General features: G+C 34.3%; 1 protein-coding gene across 9 annotated transcripts in view; it reads right to left on the reverse strand.

Moving 5' to 3' along the window:
- Positions 1-14,956, reverse strand: part of Ih (hyperpolarization activated cyclic nucleotide gated potassium channel Ih) — an 89,754-nt gene that overhangs the window by 32,901 nt on the left and 41,897 nt on the right. For 8 of the 9 annotated variants that reach the window (XM_017611430.1, XM_017611438.1, XM_017611437.1 and 5 more), the window contains 5 exons: positions 10,973-11,122; positions 10,826-10,902; positions 10,456-10,767; positions 2,035-2,129; positions 1,880-1,968 (listed from right to left, as the gene is read on the reverse strand). In XM_017611430.1, coding sequence (XP_017466919.1) covers positions 1,880-1,968; positions 2,035-2,129; positions 10,456-10,767; positions 10,826-10,902; positions 10,973-11,122 — 723 coding nt within the window. Of the gene's footprint in view, positions 1-1,879; positions 1,969-2,034; positions 2,130-10,455; positions 10,768-10,825; positions 10,903-10,972; positions 11,123-14,956 lie in introns of those variants that run through there. The other variant, XM_017611439.1, reaches the window with a different exon arrangement.

Raw genomic sequence — 14,956 nt, forward strand, 5'->3', positions numbered from 1 at the left:
GAAAAAAGCAAACGATAATTTTCAAGGCGTACTTAGCACGGTGCATAGGCGTTTTTACTCTCTATAAAATATTTTGTTCTTGCGGTTTTGCATTATCCTGATACGCGGTTTTGCATTTTTTTGATACGCGGGTTTGTTCTTTAAACGACGACATATATATATATATCGGTTTATCGGCATACAAAGTCTCAAGTGAGGAAAATTCCAATACCAAAGAAAAGATTCAAGCACATTCATTTAGATATTGTAGGAACTTTACCCATTTCAAAAGGACATCGATATATTTTAACTACAGTTGATAGGTTTACTCGTTGGCCAGAGGCATACGGATTAAGAGATATTTCTGCAGCGACAATTTTGAATGCATTTTTACGTGAATATATACGTCGTTTTGGTGTACCGTTAGAAATAACTACTGATCAGGGTACTTAATTTACTTCTAAATTGTTTTCAGAGTTAAGAAAATTATTAGGAACTCATCAAATTACAACGCCGTCTTACCACCCTCAAGCTAATGGTATCTTAGAGCGTTTTCATTTAAAGAAAATATTTCCGCTATACCTGCTGAAATGGTTTTCGGACAAAATTTACGGTTGTTTCAGCTGAAAACTCAACTTCATCCAAGGCGCATCAATACAAGGTGGTTTTGATTGAACAGCTGATTGGATATTTTTGTCTCCAAGACGAAATGGCGCAACTTTAGTATGTCAACACAACGAAATGACGAAAACTATCTCCTATTCTTTTTCGTTTTGACATCCTGATTTTTTTGGTACAAAAAGCAATAACAAAATACACTGGACTTTTACTTATATGCAATTGTCACCACCTTGTATGGATGCGCCTTGACTTCATCTGATATTTTGAGTTGTTTACGCGAAAAATTTAGAAATGTCCATTCATGTTTAAATCATCATTGTTTTAATGCTGGAATTTACGTTCCAAACCTGCAAATTCGTTTTTGTACGTTTAATTAATACAAAACCCATATGAAGGGCCATATAAGGTTATTGAAAAGAACAAGAAGTATTTTCAAATAGAAATTGATAATGGAATCAAAACTATTCCGATTGACAGGTTAAAACCAGCAATGATTGAAACTACCAGAATCCAAAACTTATTATCCCAACAATATTGGAACAATAAAGAAAGCCACATATAACTTATTTATTCTCTGGATGGGGAAGTAATGTAAGGATCTTATTGTTGTTATTTATTTGCTTGGAAATGGTTCTACTTTGTACTCATTTAAAGAATTTTTTGGTCGTTAAAATAAAATATTTTTAATTCTTAAAAGTAAAATCATTAATACCTGGAATTGTGATACTACAGTATGTATGTAAATCTCGGGATATACTTATTGGTTCTCTGATTGACTACTAAATATTTAGCTTTTCTATATTTTTTTTTAGGTATTTATGCCAAGAATCATAATTTCCGAGCATACATACATATTTATATCTATTCATAATCTAATGTACGTATGTACATACTGACACTGCCGGCAGAATTGATAGACTCGTCGTACTTTTAAGAATTTTGTATACATTTATTTAGTTTATTTTATGTTTAATATTTTTTATAAAAGCCTAGGTAGTTATGCAACATATAAATCAGTATTTTCTAGCCACTTGAAACTTGCACTTTATTATACTAAGATTGAATGGGCTACAAAACTGCATTCTGAGTAAAAAGTTTAAAAATTTGGTGAAAATTTTTGTATAAAGTTTGAAAAGGGGATTTATATGGTGTTTGGCGTATAGCTGGCCAGGCTTTTATAAAAAAATATTAAACATAAAATAAACCATGGAAAAGCTCTTCAAGGTAAGGCGAGTCTATTATTTCTGCCGCCACTGTATATATGTATGTAGGTAAATACCTCTCCGTTCGCCATAACAATATCTACCACGCCTTCTTGGATGAAGTACATTTTTGTTCCAATTGTACCTTCTTTTATAATAATATCACCTGTGGACAAATATGAAAAAAATGTTATATAAAATAAGGCTTATTAGATAAAACCAGCTATCTTACCGGGCTGAAAAACTTCATATTTCAGTTTCGTTACGACGTCAGAAACAAAATTTGAATCAGCATTAGCAAAAAAAGGCACGGACGCAACGAGAGATCTGGGGATGGCAAAAAATCATACATTTATAAAGTATTAATACTTTTGGAGAAAAACGAACTTAATAATAAAATATTGTTATTAGTCATGGTACAATAATTACAGGTATTGTCTTCCCAGAGAGCGCATATTCCGATCAGCCTTATTTAAAAAATATCATTGTTGCCCACACTAAAACGTTTACTGCTAGGGAAAAGGGATATTTCCATACCCCATATACCATATATGTACACTAGACTGCATCACCAAAAAATGTTGCGGTTTTTCCACCCGGATTACAAAATGTATTATATTTTAAGACGTCCACCAAAATATTTCGGAAAAATATTAAGATTTAAGTGAGCTGGGCCGATTTGAAGATACCTCCAAAAATGTAGTTTTTTTTATGAATAAAAATTGTTTCTTAAAGAACTTTTTGAAAAAAGTCCGCTCAGATGACAAAACAGATTAAGCTTAAAATATCTGCATAAAAATATTTAAAAATCTTTTGAACGGAATCGTAAGAATGAGATTTTTGATGCTGGGCCAAAACTATTCTGATTTAGACTTACAGGGTGTCAGTTGAAAGGTATTTTCACACTGTTTTTATTTCTGTCCAAAAAAAGTCATTCGTGTCCCAATATTTTTTTTCAAATACCAACACATCTTAATTCAACTTTGAAGGACGTTCCTTCATCCTACCTTTCTCTTTCATCCTTTGAATGAGTTTATTAGTAAAGAAATAAAAAGGTAGAGAAAATACCTTTCCAATGACACTCTTAAGTCTAAATCGGAAGAGTTTAGGTTCAGTTATTCAAGTTTTTCTTCATCATTACGATTCTTGTGCTTGCCACATAAAAGCAAAAAGTTGAAAATTATTGAAATCGGACTAAAATTACGGCCGCTTTTCATATAACGGTAAATTTCAGAAATGCTTGAAACTTCAATATTTCGAAATTGAAGGATGCTAATTTACTCAAAATTGATACACCCCGGCTTATCATCTAGCGGTAGGTTTCGGAAAGGTGAAAAAACATATATTTAATACTTGCGCCGGGTATTTAATGTTCGGCTCAGCCCGAACTTAGACTTTCTTACTTGTTTTTATTTTTATTTTTCTGCAAATTTTTTAAGCTTAAACCGTTTTGTCATTTCAGGGGACTTTTTCAAAAAAAATTTTTAAGAAACTATTTTTATTCATAAAAAACCATTTTTGGAGGTATTTTCAAATCGGTCCAGCTTACTTAAATCTTAATACTTTTCCGAAATATTTTGGTGGAAATCTTAAAATATAATATATTTTATAATTCCAATGGAAAAATATTACCGATTTTTTTTGTATGGGGAGTGATGCAGTCTAATGTACACGTATTTTTTTAAACAAGTCATCTTGCAGAGAACTTATTTAATTTGCAAAAGCCGAAAAAAAACATTCGTTTGTAAATAAATAAAAAAAATTTTTATGGCTCACTTCATTTCAAAAGTATTTTCTTTTATTTTGAAAAATTATAAAAATTAAATTGACCGAAAGCAAAAAGCAAAGCCAAATAAAAGTAAAAGAATCAACATTGAACTGCGTCAAAATGAAAATAAAAACTTGTTATTTTTGTAGTTTTATGACGTATTTATCAAATATACGAGGGTTGCTATTTATATTTTTGCCCTAACAATGGAAAAATGAACATTGGTGCCTTAACCCTGGAAGTGCTTCGCTTTTATGACCCTGGCTATCGAAACGACTACACCAACTTTAAATTTAAATAACAAACAAAATAATTAAGAAGGAAAATACATATTATTATTTTTAGTTATTTATATTTTTTAAACACATTTAAAAAATATTAAATACATATTATTTTCTCTGTTACATATAATAAACAAAAATATAAAGTATTGTTCACTCAAAGTCGGTACGCATAAAATGGGTTATATCTTTTTAACAGGTTTCAGAAAATAATATTTAATATATTAAAATAAGGGGAAGAATTCCGCTATAGATAGATGTTAGCGAAAGTTCATATTTTGCTTGGATAAACAAATAACAGACAATTTCTTTGATAATGATACAATTTTTCTGAACACCCGTTCTAGAGACTTTAGTAAGTCAACTTGTTCCACTAAACTATCTTTAGTTTATGTTTTTTCATAGTTCGCGCATCTCTACTTATTTTGTTTTGAATAAATAACGTGTATTTTTCGATTTGACGTAAATAGGACATATTCGTAAATTGATGAGTTCCAGAACTTTATTCATATCTTTGGCTTCAAACCGATTCAAAGTTACCTGTGAATAATTAATTTTCATTAAAACCAACCAAAACTTTACGGAAGGTCTAAAGTAAATGATACAATGGCTTAACAGTTTGGGCAAGTGCTCCTTCCAGCATATTTCTGGGATCATATGAGCCATTGTGGAGTCTGATCGAGTTTTAATGAGACTGTTTCGATTCTCCCGTCATTTCATATCCCTTTGACAACTTGTAAACTTCTATAGATTTAGTTTTAAGAGGATATCACCCTGTGTCTTTTTAGCTTAAAACTTTTAACGTGGGAGTTGACCGAAGTCAAGTTTTAAACATGTTTTTTAGCCATTACTAAAAAATACCACATTTGGTGTGAACATTGGGGTTAAGTAAACGTGTGAGGATTTTCTTATAAAATTAATTTAATCTAACAGAATTATATGTTTATATTATAACTCGATAAGGTTTAAGTCTTGCCATAGCTTCCATTCGCTGAACTGTGGATAATCGTTTTCCAATTCTCTCGCGCGATCTTCTTCTGATAAGCCGATTTTTTTTTATAATTGAGGTAAAGAGCCTTATCCTTAAGCTGCACTATGGGAAATTTGAGCCCATTTTGTGGCCAAAAGTCAATTTCTTGACTTGCTTGAAATAAATTTTTTTTTGTCTTATCTTACAGAGAATATTTCAGAGTAAAAAACTGTACACTCTGTTTTTCAATAAATTGACTTATCGTTGATTTGGTAACCCTCAAACAGATAGTTTCGAAATTCTCTGTAAACGAAAAATGTGCAGCTTGATTTTGTGCCACATTCAAATACGTTTATCTCGTAATATATTTGCTGGTTTTCAAAAGTGAAAAGTGGAAAGAAAGAGTGACGGTTAGCAGACTACCAATATTTACCAATTAAAACTTGTATTATAGTTTAAAGGTTGTGCCAAAGAAGCGTCCGCATTTAAGTAACTTTAAAGTGAAATTGTACGATTAAAAAAAAAGTTGATTTAGTGTTTTAGAAAAATGTTTAAAAACGTTTCAAAAAAACTCATCATACATCGGCAGAATAGTGCCTGATCTCTTATTTCCCCATAATCTTATACTGCGATTTTGTGCGATATTAAAGAAATTATAATTTTTCTTAGGTAACTACTTGGTACAAAATCATGAGTTTTATGAAATAATTCACGGTGTTATAATTTAAAAGTTGGAAAAAACCTGTCCGATAACAAAGATAAAGTTTTGAACTTAAGGCCAGGGGAGGATTCGAGCCAATATTTAAAATAGAACGTACGAGGCATCTGCTTATTGGGTTGGGGTCCACTGGACCCCGTGTGACCATTACGCTATTTTTTGGAGGTGTGACCATTACGGGTTAATTTTTGCGCAGCAAGGCCCCTACTTCTAGTCCTACTACTGGGCCAAGTTTTAAATTGATATCTCAACTTTTAGAATTTTGGCCACAAAATAGGGTCAAATTTCCCATAGTGAGCTGGTGCGAAATGATTTTTTTTTGATGATTAGCTTACTCTGTTAGTTTAAGCAGAAGGAATCCATTCATTGATTTTTTGAGGAAAATCAGAAGTTTTTGGTATATTTAATTTTAATTTAATTTTTGATCTCGAGAGTGTCGGATTTACAACGAATTCGTTCAATTGCTGGAACGCGTACCGATTTTAAGTGAGCAATGCTTTAAATGATTTCAGAGAAAGGTGCAAAGCGAAACACGATTTTTGTTAGTTGAACCGACTAACGAAGCACGTCCAGGGTTAAAACGGTTTCAAAACATTCTGCGTAATGACCAATATACTTTTGCGTTCGATTTTTTACCACAAAGTGATATTGCACAAACGCAAACTTGCAGGAACTTGCACGTTTCCTTGTCAGCTGATGTCCATGGTTGCAATCCAAACAAAATACATTTTTGTAGAATTTTTAAAATTCTCTCAGATAGACAAAAAACTGGCCCTACATGATCTGATTGCGGTTGCATTCCGTTTACGAATAAAGTTTTCATGTCATCGAGTACCTTTCAAATCCTTGGAATTAAATAAATTAAATAAACAAGTATTTACTTACATTTTTCATTAGAAAAGTCGTTTTTTAAATGTTTTTAAAGATTGCAAATTCTTCCTGGAAAAATTCTTGCCTTCAAGATAACTGCCACTTTGCATTATCAATGTTTGAGTGATGGATAGTTTTTTTGGTCTGCACGAACGCGACTTGAACAAAAATCATGATAATGCGTACAAATTCGTACGGGAATATTTATATTGTGGATTTCTGTGAGTATAAACAAAATCACATCAAGCAAATGTAAAATACGCATATGACGCGACCTTAATGTTTTTGATCTAGGCTTTAGGCGATTATCAGCATCTAATTACAACAACAAACTATAATATACGAAGAAAATTGTCGTACTGTATAAGGTAGATTAACCCTAACATTTGGAATTGGAAAATTTGTGTGTCTTTTTTACATATTTTGCAAATTAATCCAAAAATGTTACAGTGCATTCATTATTTTTATCATTTTTTAATCTTTTCCTAAGCCAGTATTAGTTATTCTTTAGCTCAATTGCATTTGAATAACCCTGGCAATCAAATTCTCAAAATTCAAAATTCATCAAATTACTTAGTTGCCCATATCCGTAAATCGAATATGGGAATACAAAAATGGAACATTGCAATTCGATTTCGGAAAAGTAAGGAAAATCAATTTTCGGAAGAAAATACTTTCGAAGCGAATTCATTGTTCCCTCAATAAATTAACAAATCTTTTGTAATTTGTTTTCATTTGTATTAAAGCCTGTTCTTTTGCCAAAAAATCAAGCTATCAACGATGAAAATCGATAGATAAATAAACAGGTTTTGAATGGCCAAATGAAAATGTGCAATTATTTTCTTATGAATTAGGAGCAGGAAATAATGTCATACGCCATACCGTACATACGTGGCCGTACTCTTACATACATGGCTATGAGCAACATTTTGCATGTTAAAGCTTGAAAAGAATATCTTTTCGCACTGCAAACTTAAAATAAAAATATCTTGGGAAAATGACCTCATCTATAAAAACCGGTTTGCGTGTCTCGCCAAAAATGGAATAAAACTAATACAATTACGTATGGCTTTCATTTAAAAGACAATTGTATGGAACACATGTCACGTTTGGCAGTCAACACTTTAAAGTAGCGAAGGACTTTGTCTACCTAGGATCCAGCATAAACACCAACAATAATGCCAGTCTGGGAATAAAGCGAAGAATTACTCTTGCCAACAAGAGCTACTTTGGGCAAACGAAAAGCAGGCGCCCTCTCTCGACAAACAAGAATCATCAAATCTGACAACATACCCGTCATTTTATACGGCGCAGAAACATGGATGATGTAACAAATATCCCTTGGGTGGAAGGACCAAGTGCAGAAAAATCTGTCTGTACTTGAGATGAGCAACTGGCGCAAATCGACAAACGCTTGTTCAAAGTTAATCGTATTTGGNGATCTAGGCTCTAGGCGATTATCAGCATCTAATTACAACAACAAACTATAATATACGAAGAAAATTGTCGTACTGTATAAGGTAGATTAACCCTAACATTTGGAATTGGAAAATTTGTGTGTCTTTTTTACATATTTTGCAAATTAATCCAAAAATGTTACAGTGCATTCATTATTTTTATCATTTTTTAATCTTTTCCTAAGCCAGTATTAGTTATTCTTTAGCTCAATTGCATTTGAATAACCCTGGCAATCAAATTCTCAAAATTCAAAATTCATCAAATTACTTAGTTGCTCATATCCGTAAATCGAATATGGGAATACAAAAATGGAACATTGCAATTCGATTTCGGAAAAGTAAGGAAAATCAATTTTCGGAAGAAAATACTTTCGAAGCGAATTCATTGTTCCCTCAATAAATTAACAAATCTTTTGTAATTTGTTTTCATTTGTATTAAAGCCTGTTCTTTTGCCAAAAAATCAAGCTATCAACGATGAAAATCGATAGATAAATAAACAGGTTTTGAATGGCCAAATGAAAATGTGCAATTATTTTCTTATGAATTAGGAGCAGGAAATAATGTCATACGCCATACCGTACATACGTGGCCGTACTCTTACATACATGGCTATGAGCAACATTTTGCATGTTAAAGCTTGAAAAGAATATCTTTTCGCACTGCAAACTTAAAATAAAAATATCTTGGGAAAATGACCTCATCTATAAAAACCGGTTTGCGTGTCTCGCCAAAAATGGAATAAAACTAATACAATTACGTATGGCTTTCATTTAAAAGACAATTGTATGGAACACATGTCACGTTTGGCAGTCAACACTTTAAAGTAGCGAAGGACTTTGTCTACCTAGGATCCAGCATAAACACCAACAATAATGCCAGTCTGGGAATAAAGCGAAGAATTACTCTTGCCAACAAGAGCTACTTTGGGCAAACGAAAAGCAGGCGCCCTCTCTCGACAAACAAGAATCATCAAATCTGACAACATACCCGTCATTTTATACGGCGCAGAAACATGGATGATGTAACAAATATCCCTTGGGTGGAAGGACCAAGTGCAGAAAAATCTGTCTGTACTTGAGATGAGCAACTGGCGCAAATCGACAAACGCTTGTTCAAAGTTAATCGTATTTGGATTAATAATAATATAATAGATTGGCGCTTACACATATGTTAGTGTTTGGCCGAGCTTCTCCTCCGACTTGTGGCGTGCGCCTTGATGTTGTCACACAAAGCGGAGGAACCTACGGTTTTATGCCGACTCCGAACGGCGATGGTATTTTTATGAGAAGCTGTTTTTCATGGCAGAAATATACTCGGAGGTTTGCCATTGCCTGCCGAGGGACGACCGCTGTTAAGAAATACCCTTTTTTCTATATTTTTTTGCGATGTTGCTTTGACCAGGGCTTGAACCCAGGTGCTGATGAGTGGAAGCGCGCACTGCTTACCACTACACCACAGCGGCCACACCACAAAGGATTAATAGTCAAGCAAAAATTGGATCTAGTAAATATTTAAAACATCTGGAACCAACTGATTTTTTCTTAGTTGTTAAAAACCGAAACCTTGCCTTTTAATATGTAATTATTAAATTATATATTTCAATCAATCGTTTTCGGAAATATCTCTCTGTTTATAATACTTTTTAACCGATTTCATAACAGGGAGGACGTTATCAATTCGTCAAAAATTCTTTTTTATGTACATATGTTACCGCATAAATTTGGACGACGTTAACCAATTTCTATAATTCTTTAATTTTAAAGAAAAAGGTGGTACCTCAGTGGTGGTCCCATACTAATTTGGTTTAGATCCGTTCGTNAATTCTTTTTTATGTACATATGTTACCGCATAAATTTGGACGACGTTAACCAATTTCTATAATTCTTTAATTTTAAAGAGAAAGGTGGTACCTCAGTGGTGGTCCCATACTAACATGGATCATGTGGAAATTAACGGTACTCTTAAATTTTTATATGAGAATTAAAGTCGGTTTTGTTTTTTGCTTAAAAATTACTTGTAATTAAATTATACAGTGCCTCAGAAATGTGTTTTTACGAAATATTACTTTTTCTTGGCTTTTTAACATAGCTTTTTTTGACGAAGTTTTATTCAATTTGTTTAAAAAATGCTCATTTAATTGCACTTCATGTATATCGCATTTAAACAAAAAGAAAAGCGACATTAAGAAAAGACTGCGGTAAATCTGCATATATTATAAACGCATGTCTAATAAATTTTGTCTATACAGCTTCTCTGTTTTTGCTTAAGTGTATTAAAGCGTATTCTTTAAATGAAAATACAGCCAAACCAAATGTTATGTAGTAGATTTCAAAGCACATTGATTTATTCAATTGGAAACACATACGTATACCAAAAAATAATTTTTGAAGAAAAACATGACGTACTATTTATGTAAGAGCAAGATTGGTAAAAAATTCAACAAAATAAACAAAATAATGAATTTACAGTGAATTCTAAGATGGAATTGTATTAATATTCTAGATGAAAAAACCCAGACTTTTTAATACATTTACGGGTTTTAAGCCTAAGATGAGATAATAAGAAAATGTTATTTGTTGATTACGTACCTACAGTTGTAATTGATTACATCCTCTCGCAGTTTTTCACTTAGTTCACCAAGTATACATTCTTCGTCAAAAAATTTTCCTTGATATCGATGCTCAAAATACTCGGTAATCCTTTGGCGCATGTCACGCGGAAGCTTCCGATAGGCCATGTACTCCTCTACCTGTTTCACCTTTTCACGATATTGCCGTCTGCTAGAATCCAAGCTTTGGATCAAATTGGTCGCATGGCCCAAGAACAATGCATAACAAGTAGCACCTGATATCATCGATAGCATCGTCAGCCACATATCTGTCAATGACTGCGGCGGGAATCTGCAATTAACAGTATGTATGTATGTACACTGCTTAAAGATGACAAAGAAAATCCTACCTGCCGTAACCTATACAAAGCATATGAGACATCGCCTTAAATAAAGCCCATGAATACTGTTCAAGCCAATATGACTCCTGAAAATCATGTATGTATATTAAATTATTTGAAACTAAAACACAGGATAGTTTCCGAATTTCCAGTCACCTGTAATTCGTTAATGGATACCCATGAGTTTGATGGAAAACCTTGTAGCATTGGCACTAAAAACTGCAAACAACCACTCCAGTGGCCGATAAGAAGCATCATGCATATCAGATTGAAGATCCTCATAAAGACTGATGCCATATTGAGGAACTAAAAAGATATCCATCAATGCAAAACTATTTATAAGCGATGCATATTTCATTACAACAACGAAAACGAGTGTGAAATGTGAAAGTACAAGAGTTGAACACAGTAATACGACTGAACACAAAAAAAACATTCTAAAAATGTTAAGCTCAAATACTAACAAAATATTTCACGCAGTAATTAGTGACATACACTTCATATGTATGTATGTTATACTTATTACTTCATAAATATTAATATTAACAGTANACATACACTTCATATGTATGTATGTTATACTTATTACTTCATAAATATTATCATAAATATTAAATATTATCATATTAGATTTAGACTTTGAGCAAAACATCGGTAGTTATCATAACAAACAATTTTGTCATATACATACATATCTACTTATTAAATAGGTTGCTGCAATTGAACATCGAGCACCTAGCTTTATAAACAATTTCATTAGTTCACATTGATCATATACATATGATAATAGCACAGTTAAATATAAATAAAAGAATGTGGCCCTTTTTAGAGCTAGAAAGCACTGCAATAATCGCTCATAATAAAATAATTGCTAATAATTATTTCTAGACTAAAAATCCTATTTATGTAATTTAAGCAAATTATAGTAAAACTATAGTTATATGCAATATATATATATACATATGTACCTCTTGATATATATGTAACAATATATACATGTAATCTTAATATGGAAATCGCTATTTAACATTTTTTTTTCTCTAAGAAATGGTTTGAAACTTTATAAAAGCATAAGCCCTTTAGTTACGAAATTTGTTCAAAATACTGGTTTTTAATAAACACTGGAACTAATTTATTGATCTAGTAGTTGCTTCTACATTCTATTAGGTCCGTAGTGAGTAATCCACCGACTTTTATACAAAGTAGTGTTCTGAAAGAAAATGATTTAGGACCTTTTTCTATTACGGTAACGATATGCATAATAAAGCTTTGCACATTGCACTCCATTAAAATAAGAAATCGTAAAACAAGTGCTAAAATATTCGACGTACGTATTTGATCAGAGGAATTAGTTGTGGGATTATAAAGGGATGTTACGAATGTTATATATTTCACAACCGCTAGTGGGAATGAAACTTACAAAGGAGCCCGACATTTTCTGTCTAGAAAAATAAAAGCACGTTTTGAAAGTCTCGATTATACATATTATATTTATATTCCATAAATTTGTTGAAAAATGTATATTTATGTCCTTTTATTATCTACGAAGTTATGTTATCTAATATTTATGTCCTTATATTACCTACGAAGTTATAATATTTCTATTTACATTCTTTTCAAATTTCAGAACGCATGTTGACTAAAACAAGAAAAACTATTATACGTATTTATTTGATCTGAATAGCATAAAAGGTTCTCTGTTTAGACGAAGTTTTTTAACGAAAAAATCGTACTCCACATACTACGAAATCAGCACTATTTATTGCATTTATTCCCAGTGGGAAAATGTAATGTATACATAGTAATCGAAAAATAATCAGTGAAACAACCCTTTTCACATTTGAAAATGCATTCAATTTTACATTACCTAGTATCGAGAAATTAATGTGATTTAATATAAAATTTTAGGGACTTTTTGAATACATTAGAATGTTGATTACAACTTAACCATTTCCATTTGAAGATGCCCATTAAAACCATGCGTTTGCATGAGATTCTGAGCCCTAGTGATTACATTTGGCAACACATATCGAGTTATGCGTAGAGTTCTATAAGAAACTAAGTTTTAAGAAGAGTATGTTAACTACGTAATGCAACCACTAACGAAAGACTTTCAATTAAAGGCACAACATTATAACTTTTTTCTTAACTTTTTGAAATTTTAAATAACATTGTTTATCGTATATTTTAGAGCCTTAGCCAAATAATGCCCTAATGTTAGTCTATATACATATGTACATGATAGTCACACTATTAGAAGGTATTTCTCTAGCTCATCTTATTTTTTTACAGTGTGTTACGGGGTATAGTCGTTGCGCTGGGTATGCAGTAACAGTTGCATGGCTATACTCAATCCCGACTCTTGCGACCGTTCGCGCACTCTGGGCAACGTGAGCAACCCATGTGCGAGATGCGGTAACCAATCCGAGTGGAGCCTTGGGTCACGGCAGAAAGAGAGGGAGCTTCAGCGGGGCCACTCCGACTTAATCGGTTTAAGGGCTCACAGAAGTCTGCAGCGTCTGTTCACCAGTAGGTGCGGCTGCAAGCGGGTGTCTGCTTGGAGTAAGCGGCTATATAAACATGTATTTGGTTGTGAAACCATCCCCGTCCCAGCAATGGGTTGTGCGCTGGGTTTGGGACGCGCCACGTAAAAACCACTTCCAGTGAAGAAGCAAGGCAAAGCCTCGGATAAGACCCCCCCTTATGATGACGACCACAGCAAACGTTTAAAGGACTACGATTTGTGGGCATGCACCTGGAATGTCCGGACCCTTAATGGGGAAGGTGCCTCTGCCCCGCTAGTTGATGTCCTCGTAAGGACAAAATCTGCCATCACCGCCATCCCAGAAATGCGTTGGAAAAGGAAAGCTTAACGTCGAAAAGCTGCAATCACAACAGACAGCCAGCTTCGTTTCTCGACTCTCACACCTGCTCTCAGAGAGCACTCTTCAACAANCGGATTTCAGCGAGCCCGAAAGAACAACTGGTACGATGAGGAGTGTCAGGAAGCTGCAGAGAAAAAAGATGCCGCCTACAGGGCCACGCTGCGATCGGGCGCAACGCGCGCTATGTGGGACCGCTATAGGGATCTGAAGAGGGAAGCGAGACGTATTTGCCGCAACAAGAAGAGAGAGGCAGAAATACGTGAGTGCGAAGAGCTTGAAATGCTGGCCGACAGGAAGAATGCCCAAAAATTTTACCAGAGAGTTAGGCGACTTACGGCAGGTTTCAAGACCGGGGCGCACTCCTGTAAGAACAATAATGGCGACCTAGTAACTGATGTCCAGAGCGTACTTAAATTATGGAGGGAACACTTTTCCGCCCTACTAAATGGTAGCAGCACAGAAAGTTGTGGAGAAGAAGAACCCGAGCCCGCAGTCGATGATGACGGAGTCGACGTTCCACCGCCTGACTATGACGAGGTACGTATAGCAATAACGCGGCTGAAAAACAACAAAGCCGCTGGAGCTGACAGCCTGCCAGCTGAGCTATTCAAGTACGGCGGCGAGGAGTTGATAAGGTGCATGCATCAACTCTTGTGCAGAATATGGTCAGATGAACGCATGCCCGACGACTGGAATTTAAGTGTGCTCTGCCCAATCCACAAGAAAGGTGACCCCGCCATTCGCGCCAACTACCGCGGGATCAGCCTTCTAAGCATAGGTTACAACGACTTATCGAGCGTATTGTGTGAAAGACTGAAGCCCACCGTCAATGAACTGATTGGGCCTTATCAGTGTGGCTTTAGACCTGGCAAATCCACCATAGACCAGGTATTCACAATACGCCAAATCTTGGAAAAGACCCGCGAGAAAAGGATCGACACTCACCACCTATTTGTCGACTTTAAAGCCGCTTTTGACAGCACTAAAAGGAGTTGCCTATACGCCGCTATGTCTGAATTTGGCATCCCCTCAAAACTCATACGGCTGTGTAAAATGACGTTGAGCAATACCACCAGCTCCGTCAGAATTGGGAAAGACCTCTCCGAGCCGTTCGTCACCAAACGGGGTTTCAGACAGGGCGACTGCCTTTCATGTGACTTCTTTAATCTGATGTTGGAGAAGATAATATGAGTTGCTGAACGCAACTGCTCAGGAACAATTTGCTACAAGAGCGTGCAATTGCTGCCTTATGCCG

Source organism: Rhagoletis zephyria, unplaced genomic scaffold (assembly GCF_001687245.7).
Source record: "Rhagoletis zephyria isolate East Lansing unplaced genomic scaffold, Rhagoletis_zephyria_1.1 Rzeph_scaffold_00404, whole genome shotgun sequence".
Lineage (NCBI taxonomy): Eukaryota > Metazoa > Arthropoda > Insecta > Diptera > Tephritidae > Rhagoletis > Rhagoletis zephyria.